Source organism: Phaseolus vulgaris, chromosome 1, assembly GCF_000499845.2.
Source record: "Phaseolus vulgaris cultivar G19833 chromosome 1, P. vulgaris v2.0, whole genome shotgun sequence".
NCBI lineage: Eukaryota > Viridiplantae > Streptophyta > Magnoliopsida > Fabales > Fabaceae > Phaseolus > Phaseolus vulgaris.
Window position 1 is genome coordinate 2407344 of NC_023759.2, and position 12882 is coordinate 2420225.

Below are 12882 nucleotides of genomic sequence, written 5' to 3' on the forward strand. Positions count from 1 at the left end.
CTAAGATAATGAAAAATAATAAGAAATGGAGAAAGCAACCATAAAAAATAAGAGAAACAAACACCATCAAAATTATCATAAAATGAGCATGTAATGTTTTGTTGTGTTTTGCTAAGAATAAAGTCCCCTACTTAGAGGTAGGTGCCTCAAAAGCAAAGCAACTTCAAAATCCCATAAATGTCCAAAATAAATTGATGGAACTTCAAAAGCTTCAATCTTACACCACCCAACCTTTTTTTTTCTCTCTCTCTTCACCAAACATCAATTATTGAAAAAATACAGTGATATTGTAAATAAAAAATATTTTACAATAAAAAGGTACATTAAAAGAATTGGTTATAATATCATTGTATAATTTTTTTTTCAATAAGAGAAAATAAGATAAGACTAAGTAGGTTCAAGAGAATGAGAAATAAATAAACTAAAAATAAAAAATTATGTCTTAAATATGAATAAAATGAAATTTAAATTACAATATTTTAAAATAGGATTGCTTAATAAACTTTGTATTTGATCTATAATATTATATAAATAAGACATTATTTTTAACTGTTTTTGTGTTATTTTTAAATTATACTATTTTCCTTTTGCTAAATAAAAATAATTTTATGATTTGATAAAAATATAAATTAATAACCACACCATTTTCCTACGTTATTTCTGTATAACATAAAGTCAAACACATTAATAATATTTATTTAATACTTATACAATAATAACTTATTATAGGCAATAGAACGTTAATAAAATATCTTAATCTAAATACAACAATATCTTTCATTAAATGGTCTTTAATATTGTACATTAATATTATCTTAAAAGGTGTTGAATGAGAAAAAAACATCCTATATTATATATATTATATATATATATATATATATATAATATCTAAAATGTGAGATATGAAGAAATGAATATATTTGAATTATATAAGTTAATAATAAAGATTTATGTGAATTAAGTATGTTTTAGTTATTGTTTGGAATTTAATGACGGATTAAAAAAAATTATTTTTTATTTTTATAATTATAATAAAAATTTATATAATAAATTTAAATTTTTTAAAAATTAATGTATTTTTAAAAAAAAATTGTATTATATTTATATTAAGATTGTCAAAATTTAATAAATATTGTTTTAAATGAGATATTCGTGTATACGATGAACACATCACCTTTCTTACTTCATAGATTTTCATTCCTATATGATAAGATTAAGAAAATAGTAAATGAGGTAAATTCTTTTCCATTTTCGTGTTCCATCTTCCAAAAACAAGCGAGTCAAGTCAATGTTTATTGTTTCAGTTTTGTAGTCACTTTCTATGGGCAAAGGGTTTAACACTTCACCCTTCTACAACCAAAAAATAAAGTAGAGTCAATTCCCATTTCCAAAGCTTTTTCAACCTTCGTTTTCACATGAAACAACACAAAATTTTCATCAAAGTTAACAAACATACACAACATCTCGTAAACTCCGATGAAGAAGAACACACAAATCATCATGAACAATTTCCCTGCCACTCCAAGGTCATCATCATCATCAGCACCTCCAATGGATCCCAAAATTTGGAGCAAATTGCCACCTGAAATCCTTGAATACATCCTCTCTTTTCTTCCTCTCAAAACCTTCTTGAATCTCAGATCCACTTGCAAAGGTTTTTGGTCTCTCATATTCTCTCCCTCCTTCATTTCCAAACACTCTTCTCCCTCTTCCTCCTCTTCCTCTTCTTCTTCTTCTTCTTCTTCACCCTTCTCTTCCTTTCTCCTACTCTCACACCCTCAATTCCACCGCCACTTCCCTCTCTACGATTGCACCCTCGGCACGTGGCGCAACATCTCTCTCTCGCTCTCTGATTCTTCACTACACTCTTGCCCTTCCCTCACCACTCTTGTCTCCTCCGGTGGCCTCTTCTGCCTATCTGATTCACTCTCACGCTCCTTGCTAGTCTGCAACCTTCTGGCCAAGTCTTCTAGAACCATTCAGTACCCAACTTTCTCTCTTCACTTGGAGCATCTCACTTTCGTCACAACCCCAACAGGGTACACCATATTCGTCCTCTGCTCTCACTCTGCTTCAAACTCTGCCTTTGTTTATGACTCAAAGGTTCGAACTTGGAATCGGTTTCACGGTTTTGGTCCGGTTCTCGGTGACAACCATCATCAACAAGGCGTTTTTTTCAAAGGGGGTTTGTATTTTGCAACCCCGGAACCGTTTTCTGTGGTGATGTTTGATTTGGGGAGTGGAAAGTGGGAGAAACCCGTTGGAGGGCTACCGGGTCAGCTCACTTTTCTTCGATTGGTGAGTGATGGAGAAGGGAAATTGTACATGGTTGGTGGGGTTGGGAACAATGGAATCTCGAGGAGCATAAAGTTGTGGGAATTGGGTGGAGATGGGAAGTGGGTGGAAGTGCAAAGTTTGCCTGATCTCATGTGTAAGAAGTTTGTGTGTGTGTCTTACCATAACTATGAGCATGTTTATTGCTTTTGGCATGAAGGGATGATCTGCATTTGCTGCTACACTTGGCCAGAGATTTTGTATTACTTAGTTTCTAGGAGGACTTGGCATTGGCTTCCAAGGTGCCCTTCTTTGCCTCTCAAATGCAGTTGTGGTTTCAAGTGGTTTTCTTTTCTTCCAAATCTCTATGCTTCAGTCTGATACACTTTTCTTCTTGTATTTCTTTTAGTTTTTGGATTGCTGTGTGCAAGTCTTGGGATTCTATTACTTAGCAGTTGATCCACTTCTGTTTGTTTTGTGTATCTAATTTCTGTTTATCATAAATTTTTTAATTTGGTTTTGTCCTAAATTCCTTGGCTGTTTGGCATTTTCTGAGGGTTTTGTTACATTTGTATCATATCATCTAATGTTTCTAGTAATAAAAATGGGTTTACAAATAATTTTGTAATGTTTTTTAGGTATACTGGTCATGCAGGCAGAGTGTACTGGAAGTAGAACCAAGAAAAAAATTTCCTATAACAAAAATCTAACTTAATTGAAAATCCTATCTCATCAATTTGGAGACAACTTTCTAACATAATTAGGATTAACAACTCCGCCGAAATTTGTGAAAAAAAAAATACCTTATCTCCCATTTTTCTTAGTTTGAGATAGCGTAGATGCACAAAATACAATTACAATGAGTAGTCTTGTATTTACTTAGGGAAAATAATATTTCATAATATGTGGGTGTAAACTACATCTTACAAGCCAGCTTTATAAGGTTTAATTAGACTTAAAGTTCATTTTTTTAATATGGTATCAAAGTGTATTAGTGAGAGTTTGTTATTGACATTATCAGGTCATCTGATCATACATAATATATAATTTCATATACAAGTTTTGATGTAAGAGAATGTGTTGAAGATCTTATATCTATTAAAGATAAAAATATTTTATAATATATAAGTAGTAACAAATTATATATGATTATATGATTTTATAAGATGGAATTAAACCTATTTTTTATCAAATTATGGTGGTAATCAGCTACCGAAAACATAAGTTTATTATGTGTCATCCAATTATATAAAAGCATCGAGTTTGGGGAAGAAAAAAATTGATCCAGTTGTTAATTAGAATCGAATTTGTTCGTAGCGACAGAAGATGGCCTGCATGATCTGATCTGCAGAAGTTGCAATCTAGAACGTCACGATAACTTCAATTGAATGAGTTGTTGACAAATATGTTTTTGTATTCTTTTCTTTGTGTGGAATAGAAAGATACAACAACCAAAACTAAGAAACAACGTCATGTCCTTCCTTACTCCATCTACGCACGAATTTATATAATTAAGTTTGTGTTTAGATGGAGGAATAGAAGTGTGATGTCATGATAGATTTATGAAGAAAGTTTATTGAAATTTGGGAATGATGTGATAATAAATTTATGAAAAAAGTTTATTGAAATTTGTGAATGATGTGATTGAGATTATTTTTATTTTTTAAATATGTAAAATATAAGATTACATGTTATCTTTGTTTTTGAAAAAACAGAATAATCAAATATTAAGTATTTTTGTATAAATTTGGATGAATTAAAATTATTATAATAAATAATTTAAATATCCATAAATTTTAAAATTATAATTAAAAAACATTTGTGTATTAAATGTAAAAATAGTTTTATTATATTTATAATAATTATTATTACATAATTTATTTATTATAAATAAGTATATATTTTTTATTAAAATTTTATTTTTTATTATTATTTTATTTTATTAAAATATTTGTATTAGTTATTTAGAAATAATCTATGCTGATGTTTTCTTTTTTTTCTCTTCATTTTAAGATGATAAGATATTTATATTATTTTCTTCTCTTTTCCCACAAAATTCTAAATCTAAATAATTGATATCTTTTCACAAATTTTCTTATAAAGAGTACATCCATCAAAACAAATCTTTCTTATAACTTCCCTTTCATATTTATCTTAAATTTCTCCATTTGTTTAATTGAATTTTTATTTGGTTTAGAAAATAAAATATAAATTAATATAATAAGTTTTTTTTTAGGTTGCTTAGTGAAAATAAAAAAATCACTTATTTTATATACAGAAAATTATATATATATATATATATATATATATATATTTAAAAATGAAATATAATAATGCTTCCATAAATTTTTTTATAAGTTTAGAAACCAGAACAACAACATAAGTATTTCTTCATCTTCTCCTTTTATTAAAGATTTTTAAATGGAATAATTTGTTTTCGTTTTTTTTTTAAATGGACAGTTTTTTATTTATTTTGATATTGAGTAAGTCTTCAATAAAAAATACGAAATAGTTCTAAAAAGATCGTGATTCAGTCATATAAAAAAAAAGAAGTACGACATATAGTTAATTTTGAACAGATCAATTTTGTATTGAGATCGTGTTTCCTGAATATGATTTTAATTAGCAGCAATAATTTCTTAACAAAAATTATTTAATGGTGAAGTCGTACTGCTAATTATATCACAATTATTTTTAACACGAAAACTTTTGACCCAATTTTAGCTTTGAGTAAATTAACTACATTAATGGAAACCGATAAGAGGGTGTCTTAATTACTCCATGTCACAGTAACATGTGTATTTTTCTCCATTTTCTCAAGTTGTTGACCAGAAAAAACTCTCCCAATATCATACTTCAAACAAGTGCCACTAACTTATCCTTCACATCTAAAAGTAGTATTGAAAATTCTAATAAATTAAAAATAAAATTAATTTAAAATATATAAATAGTAAAATTCCAGTAACTTATCCTTCACATCAGTGTCAAAAGTTTTACATCAATTAAAAATAAAATTAATTTATAATATGTTAAAAGTACCAAAGTGAAGCTAAAAACACGTAATGACACAACTAGTTAACAAAAAGACAACAAATATTGTCCATATTTCTTGTTAGATTGATTGTATGTATTTTAGAACAAAATTTCATAAACTTGTAGGGAATGCAATTTCTACACATAACTCATCATCAGTGCAGATTAATCACAAATCTTTTTTTTGCACAACTTTTTCGAAAGCTTTCGAAAGATAGAAGCAAATTGATTTGACGAGTTCAAAGATGCTACTGTGCACTGTTAACTCACTTTTGATAGGGGTCCTATAATTACATGAGATTTAAGAGCTTAAACATAGTTCTCTCTTTAAGAACTTAAAATAGGGTTTACAATTGTCTCAATTCTCGAGAACTATTAAATAATGGATAGCTTATAAGTTATAATCACATCAATCTCTTCAATAATGGAAATAATCAAGAACTAGTTATTAAGTTTAAGAATTCCATATGCTATTACCATTAAAAATAATTACAAGACGCATCGATTTTCCAAACCAATTTTTGTATTTGTTGAATAATTATAGTTTTCAAAGGTTCAACCTCTATCCTAAATAGTCAACTGTTACTATCAAGAAATCAGTTTGCCAAGAATATTCAATCTCCAAGTGGTGAAAGATCAAGGGATAACTGACATGTATTTCTTCAAGAGAAAAAAGATAGAGATAAATGATTTGTTGGCATTCTTCAATGTTATCAAAGAGTCCTGCATCCTCATAAAAAGTGTGAAGTAATATCAGAATCAAAGTACTCAAGAGGTCATACTTCAAGTCCATGCCGCATATTCTTCGATGAAGTTTAGTTAGAATGTATTTGACATGATCATCGTCGAAACATTTCAGCAGGGAGAAGAGATTTTCATCTGCAGAGTTCTTCATTAAACATCATACAATAAGAGGTTTGTCATCGTATATGTCTCGCATCTTGTTGTTTAGTGGTAAGTATGGCATCGAGACATTCATGCATGATTACCCGAGTTTATCTCAGACATTATCATGATCCCAACTCAATGGTCTAAAGTGTTTCTCGTATGAAAGTATGATGTTGTCTAACCATTTTAGTGGTAGCTAGTATGATGTTGTCGATTACTTTGCTCTCTTGACACTCGAGCAATGCTAAATTCATCAAAGTGATCAACCATATTTTTTGGCGATGTGGTAATATTTCTGCAAAAGAGATTCTTTGGTTTGACACTAATTGTTCATCTATTTGGTTTGGAGTTTCTCTAGCATTTTAATTCTTCGACTTTCATTTCATGGGCGAGTCTTAAACTGATTCTGATTGTAGGACGTCAAACAGCAGCAAGACTGGCTTAAGAATGATCTACTCATGTCCTTCAACTATCACAGTGCTTCACTACTTGTTTTTGTTTAAGGAGTCATCCACGCTTAAGACCATCATTAAAGTCAGTCGTCGAGTTTTGAGTAGTAAGAAATCAACAAGAAATTATGCCTTCATACAAAGACGATTTCAAAACATAATCTGAATTTTGATAATCGTAAAAATCATGTTGTTGTCCTCTATGCTAATTCAGATTTCTATAACATTTGCTTGATTAGTCAAGCGATAAGGTCCACAATATCAAACCTTTGAAAGTACTGATACAATATTGGTGAGAAAATGAGAGTTAGGACAAGTTTTTCAATTACCTCATTATTCTTCATCGAATTAAAGAATTCAACTCGTAAAGTAAATAAACTTTTGTTTCTTATTTTCTTCCCACACCAACATTGATTGTTAAGTAAGAGACCACTAAGTAAAGAATGAGGACCGAGCTAAGTAGAATAAGGACCAAGCTTGTTCGTGGACTAACAAGCAATAATAAGGATGCAATATTCTACTTGATCTTTTGAAACATCTCTTCCACTTGTTATTCCAAAAAAAATTCTGAACCTTTTAACAAGTTGAAAAAGTGTTTTGCTTTTTTCCAACAACCTAGTTGGGAAGAATCTCCTGAAGACAATGAATTTTCCATTGAGTCGTGGAAGAGATTACTCGGACTCCTCATAGACAAGATAACATTACATTTATTGTGATTGGCTTCTATTCATCGTCCTGTGGTAGTAAATATGAGGAAACACATTTTATATTGGTGTATCTTAAAAATGACCTTCTCAGTATGTTGGGGATGGCCTTCAACGATACACTTCGATTGTCAAATGTATTGTCAAGGAGTTCTTTGAACAATTTATATATTAGAAGTTGGTATGTTGGTGGATAAAGAAAGAGGAAGCTTGATGGACAAAGTGTTTAAAGAACTCCTTAACAATAGAATCAAGATGTATTTTGACAACATGGTCATTAAATCAGCCCTAACACCTTAAGAAAGTGTTTTTAAAGGTACAATAACATAACATGCGTTTAAACCCTGTGTGCTTTTGGTATAGGAGATGAGATGTTCCTCATATTTATGATCACACAGTGAATAATAGAGGCAAATCCTGATAAATGTAATACTATCCCATCTATAAGGAGTCCGAGCAATCTCAAAAAGGTCCAACAACTTAATAGAAAACTAACTACTCTCTTGAAATTCCTCACAAAGTTTGCAGAAAAAACAAAACCTTTTGTCAAGTTGTTAAAGGGTTCAAAAGATTGTTTGGAACTATAAGTGTGAAGAGATGTTCCAAAAGATAAAGCAGATTATTGTTTGTTAAACCGTGTTAGTGAGTCCATTAGCAAGTTTGATCCTCATTCTTTACTTAGTTGTTTCTTACTCGACAATCAACTCAATTTTGGTGCTCAAAGAAAATAAGAAGCAAAAGTCTAATTACTTTGAGTCTAACATTTCAACACACCGAAGAGTAGTCCAAGCTCCCATTTGTTTTAAGCAAGAAGATTGCATCAGCACTTTCAGAGCTTACCAGTGTGGTATGTATTGACTACCCAATCAAGCAAGCATTGTAGATACCAAAATTAACTAGGAGGATGACAGCATGGTCCATTGAATTGTCAAAATGCAAATTATGCTTTGAAAGCCAAGGTCCTATAGAGGCATAGTTTCTTGTTGATTTCCTCGTCAAGCTACCCAAACTCAATGATCAACATGAATGGTGGTCTTTAAACGTCAATGACTCCTTTAACAAAAAAAGTAGTGAGGCCAATGTGATACTCGAATCCTTGAGCAAGCCTTGTAGTTCGACTTCTAGACAACAAAGAATCAAACTGACTACAAAACACTCATACCTAATCTAAGACTAGTCCACAAAAGAGGGAGTCAAACTATTATAATGTTGAAGTGACTCCTCAGTGATCACCAAACCCATGAATGGCAAGTACCAAACCAAAGAGCCTCTTTTACAGAAATATTAGCATTGATTGAATGTCGAGAGCAAAATGATTGAATCAATGTCCTTTCAAAAATTGGAACCGCTAAAAAGGTGGACAACACGGGACCCTCGTACAAGAAACTCTCATAGCATCAAATTGGGATCATGATCATGTGCTGGTAATCTTAGAAGGATGTGACCATCATTTATGTTCTAACTAATGACATACTTCCTAGTTCGTCATAAGAGTCTAGAAAGATACAACGACAAAAACTCATTATACGATGTTCAACAAACAACTATTTAGACAAGAATCTCTTCTCCCCTGCTCAGATTATGACGATAAAGCCAAATACAATCAAGTCAACCCCATTGAATAATATGCGGCACGTGCTAGAAACATGACCTTTCCATACACTTCCTACGGAAGAGTTACATGTCATAACTATCCTTTAGCCTTTCACCACTTGGGGAATTGAAATTGTCAACCTATTCCCCTTCACTAAGGGACAAATCAAATTCTTGATAACAGTCATTGACTATTTCACTAAATAGATAGAGGTCAAACCTTTGGAAAACATAAAGGCTTAGCAAGTACAAAAATTCTTCTGGAAGATCATTTGTCAACATGACCTTCCTCAATCGGTTGTCATTGACAACGGTCATCATTTCATAAATAAAGGTTTCAAGTAATTCCTGCAACAACTTGGGATAAAGCACTAAGTTTGATCAATTGAGAACCAATAAATAAATGGTCAAGAAAAAACGGCTAATGTCAATAAGATAACGTTTAAGAAAGTCCATGGATAACTTGCCCACTTAGTTGCAATGATATAAATGTGCAATTGGGTAAATAAACCTAATGAAGCTCTTATCGATAAGTACTTGTGCATGACTTGATTTTATAATTGAAAATAAAATGGTATCAAATTATTTTTGTACAAGCTCTAAACTGTTTTCATAGTATAAATCACTGCAATAAGTTGATATCCATAAACCCTTACGCAAGTGTTTGTTTAATAAGATAAGTCAAAATAAATTCTAAATAATTTCTTCCAAACATGCTACTTATTGTCCTAGACATCAGTATTATGATTCCAAGTAGATAACAAGTGATTGTGAGTACGATACATACCTGCGGTCTCACAATACCTTTAAGCACCCAACATGTGAAGCAGATGATAAGGTATTAAAATAGCCTAATGTCGTAATTTATTAAGGACAATATGTTTACACAACTTCAATCTGCACAGACCGCTTTAGGAAGTTTGCTATTGTTTAAAATCGTGCCTGGACTACGAACACAGTGGACTTCCCACCAAAATAGTCCATAGGGTTAGGGTTAAAGGATGTGACTCGCGTGAGATTTAAGTAGGTGGATGCTGCAGATTGAGCTCACATACTTGATTTGTTCTAAATTCGAATTACTGGCTATTACATTTCTCTTCAAAAAAGAATTTAATCATAATCTGTATCTTGGGATGTCAAGGTCTTAAGCAAATAAAGGATGCCCTTCAAATATATACTGTTAAGTGTGTGTGAATTATGTAACATACAGAATGTCAACATCCTCAGGACAAAATTCATAAACTTCAGATAATCATCAGAAGTTCAGGATGAATAAAAGCTTAATTTTTTTTCAGACAACTAGTTTTGAATCAGATGCCATAAAAAAATTAGATTCATTCCTAGTGACAGACAATAACTTTCTAATCTCATGCTGTCCAATCAATCACTTGAAGATAATGAGATAAAAAAATACATCAACAATCTATACCAATTTCCTCTATTTTCTTCCTTTCATTCAACTTAATTGAAGGAAGCTGCAAAATATAACTCAATACATTACCTCAATTTACGAATCCATTACGGCTTGAGCAAGAGTGAGAAACCAAACTTGGGATTCTTGTCCAAATCCTTTGTTTCAAAAGCGCCCGATATTGTCAAGAATGACTTTCGTGTTAGCTCATGCTGCAATAAAGCCCCAAGGTTGCCGTGGTTGTTCAGCTTTGCCTTCAAAACTGTCTGAGAATCAACCACATATGAACATCCAACTGTTAACGTGTTCTCATTTGTAGAAAACCTTCTGCTAATCTCTCCAACAACAGCTCCTCCATTCAATCTTTCTAGCTGGTTTAAATATGATACCTTCATAGAATCTCCCTTATCACCTCTGCAAAAATGAAAAGTGTACTACTATGTACCAAAACATAAATTTGCCAACATTGAACTAATCTATGCCCTTAATTTGTAGGGTGTATATCTCAACACAACTAATGCAAGTAACACTTATGCAATAACTCTTCCTGAGTCAACAATGTGATAGAAGTAGATCCGATTTGAAAGTAAATGAACGAATCTTTATAGAAGAGAGGCCTAGCTCCAAAACCTGCCGCAACATGGGTATAACATCAAAAACTGAAACTATACAAGGAATAGTCAATTTCCTGGATATTTGGGCGACTCTAGACTCTCCCAAGCCACAATACTAACTCTCCAATTGACTAGTCACTCCTCTCAACACCTCTTCCTATATATATGGGCGTTACCTATCACAATGTCTTAAAACACCTTCACGGAAAAGAAAAATGCTAGTAATACACTCTTTAACACCTTCTAACACATTTTTATTATTTGTTGAAATTTATTAGAAGTTACGAAATTGAATACGTCTCACTTCTATTTAATGTGCCTTCGCTCATTGTTTTGTAGTTTTCACTAAACGTTAACCAGTAATAGATTCAACAGAAGAAACATTTCAGAAAATGAGTTGCTAACACTATCCTCTCTGGACAAATAAACTAAAATTTGTTATAGAAAAAACATCCCAATTTCATTCCACAGACAAATAAAGATTCCATCAATAAATACTTGGCCTTTCAAATACGCATTCCAAGTACTGATTTAACATCTGACAATTAAAAAGCACCGCAATTACTTACAAAATTACTGAAGCACTGGAACTTGGCATTTTCAAGCACAGACCAGCATTGTATTTCGTAAATTTGCCAAGACTTGTTGAATAGCTCGTTTCTGCTCCAAAGGCAATGCTGGGAGTGCCCATCGTCCCAGAAAAATCAATGGCAGGGGAGCGGGTTAAACCAACACCAAAAGTAAAGGCCACATGATCATGAAGATACTGAGCCTCAAACTACATCAAAAGCACAAAATTATTACAAGTCCACGATAACAGACTTCAATCCAAAAGTCAAATCTCAGTACCTTTCCAGAACTGTAATCAGGCAAACGAATCGAAGCAATGGTTTTTCCTGACGGCACAACATCAGAGACAGTTAATGTAGTCAACACCTAAAGCACAAAAAAATCAATTACTAACCGAAGTAGAAACGTTATATTTTCAAATTTATAAAATGGAAGAAATAGAGAGAAAGAGAGAGGGAAATACATTTGATTCAGTATCAACTTTGAAATTCACCACTTTGTTCTTATACTTAAATTCCGTAGTCACATCACCAGAGGAAAGTCCTCTGCTCTTCACCAATGTAGATTTCAGGTCCTGAACTTGTGTCAATTAACAAGTAACAAAATTACGGTCTCATTTGACAAACTTCTTCGTAAAATCATAAAAGAGAATAAAACAAAAAAAAAAGGAAATGAACTTCTCGTATAATCTATCTTCTCCGAAAACGGACATGCGTAAATCGATTTTACATCAATTCAATTTACATTTCTATTATGAATATTAATTGAATATTTTATTAAAACAAACCTAACACAGCTACGTTTTCTTGAGATGCAAATGAAGGACACGATTAAAATCATCGGGAAAAAAAATCCGAACGAAATAATTATGCAGCGAATGATAAGATAGAGAAACATAGGGATCGAAAAGTGAAGTGAAAAAAGGGAGAAGAGAGAAAAAAGTGAACGCACGAGACCAGAGTTGGCGGAGGAAGAGATGGTAAATCTCTGATCGGAGTTGTAATCCTTCGTGAGGATATCTGCGAAAGTGAAATCAGAATTTAGTTAGTTTTCGAACGAAAACATAAGAAAACTGAGAATGAATTAGAGAAAGTTGAATACCTCTTCCACTCTTGCCGATATCGGAGAAGAAACCAGGTCCTTTGCCTGACATTTTATCTGCAGCACAGAAACACCACCAACAACCAAGGGTTTATGTAAACCCTTTTCAAAAATAAAAGCCAAAAAAAAAAAAAAGTGAGAAAAAAGGAAAAAAATTATAAAAAAATAATTTGCTCTCGTTGAGAGTCGAACTCAAGACCTCCCGCTTACTAAACGGGTGCTCTAACCAACTGAGCTACGAGAGC

The 12882-nt window shown here is 32.0% G+C and overlaps 2 protein-coding genes, 1 long non-coding RNA gene and 1 other non-coding gene across 4 annotated transcripts; 1 reads left to right on the forward strand and 3 right to left on the reverse strand.

Moving 5' to 3' along the window:
* Positions 1 to 1251: 1251 nt before the first annotated feature.
* Positions 1252 to 2803, forward strand: LOC137816548 (F-box/kelch-repeat protein At5g43190). Its single transcript, XM_068619735.1, has one exon. The coding sequence runs from the start codon at positions 1477 to 1479 to the stop codon at positions 2653 to 2655; it is 1179 nt and encodes a 392-aa protein (XP_068475836.1). The 5' UTR covers positions 1252 to 1476; the 3' UTR covers positions 2656 to 2803.
* Positions 2804 to 5933: 3130 nt separating this feature from the next.
* On the reverse strand, positions 5934 to 9298 carry LOC137816550 (uncharacterized). The gene is made up of 2 exons (XR_011081821.1): positions 9162 to 9298; positions 5934 to 6030 (listed from the first exon to the last, which is right to left on the reverse strand). It is a non-coding gene; the product is annotated as an uncharacterized lncRNA (long non-coding RNA).
* Positions 9299 to 10175: 877 nt separating this feature from the next.
* Positions 10176 to 12786, reverse strand: LOC137816549 (mitochondrial outer membrane protein porin 2-like). Its single transcript, XM_068619736.1, has 6 exons — positions 12638 to 12786; positions 12488 to 12555; positions 12000 to 12110; positions 11816 to 11902; positions 11536 to 11744; positions 10176 to 10766 (listed from the first exon to the last, which is right to left on the reverse strand). Exons 1-6 carry the CDS (start codon positions 12687 to 12689, stop codon positions 10460 to 10462), a joined length of 834 nt encoding a protein of 277 aa, XP_068475837.1. The 5' UTR covers positions 12690 to 12786; the 3' UTR covers positions 10176 to 10459.
* A 22-nt stretch (positions 12787 to 12808) lies between these two features.
* TRNAT-AGU (transfer RNA threonine (anticodon AGU)) lies at positions 12809 to 12882 on the reverse strand. Its single transcript has one exon. It is a non-coding gene; the product is annotated as a tRNA-Thr (tRNA).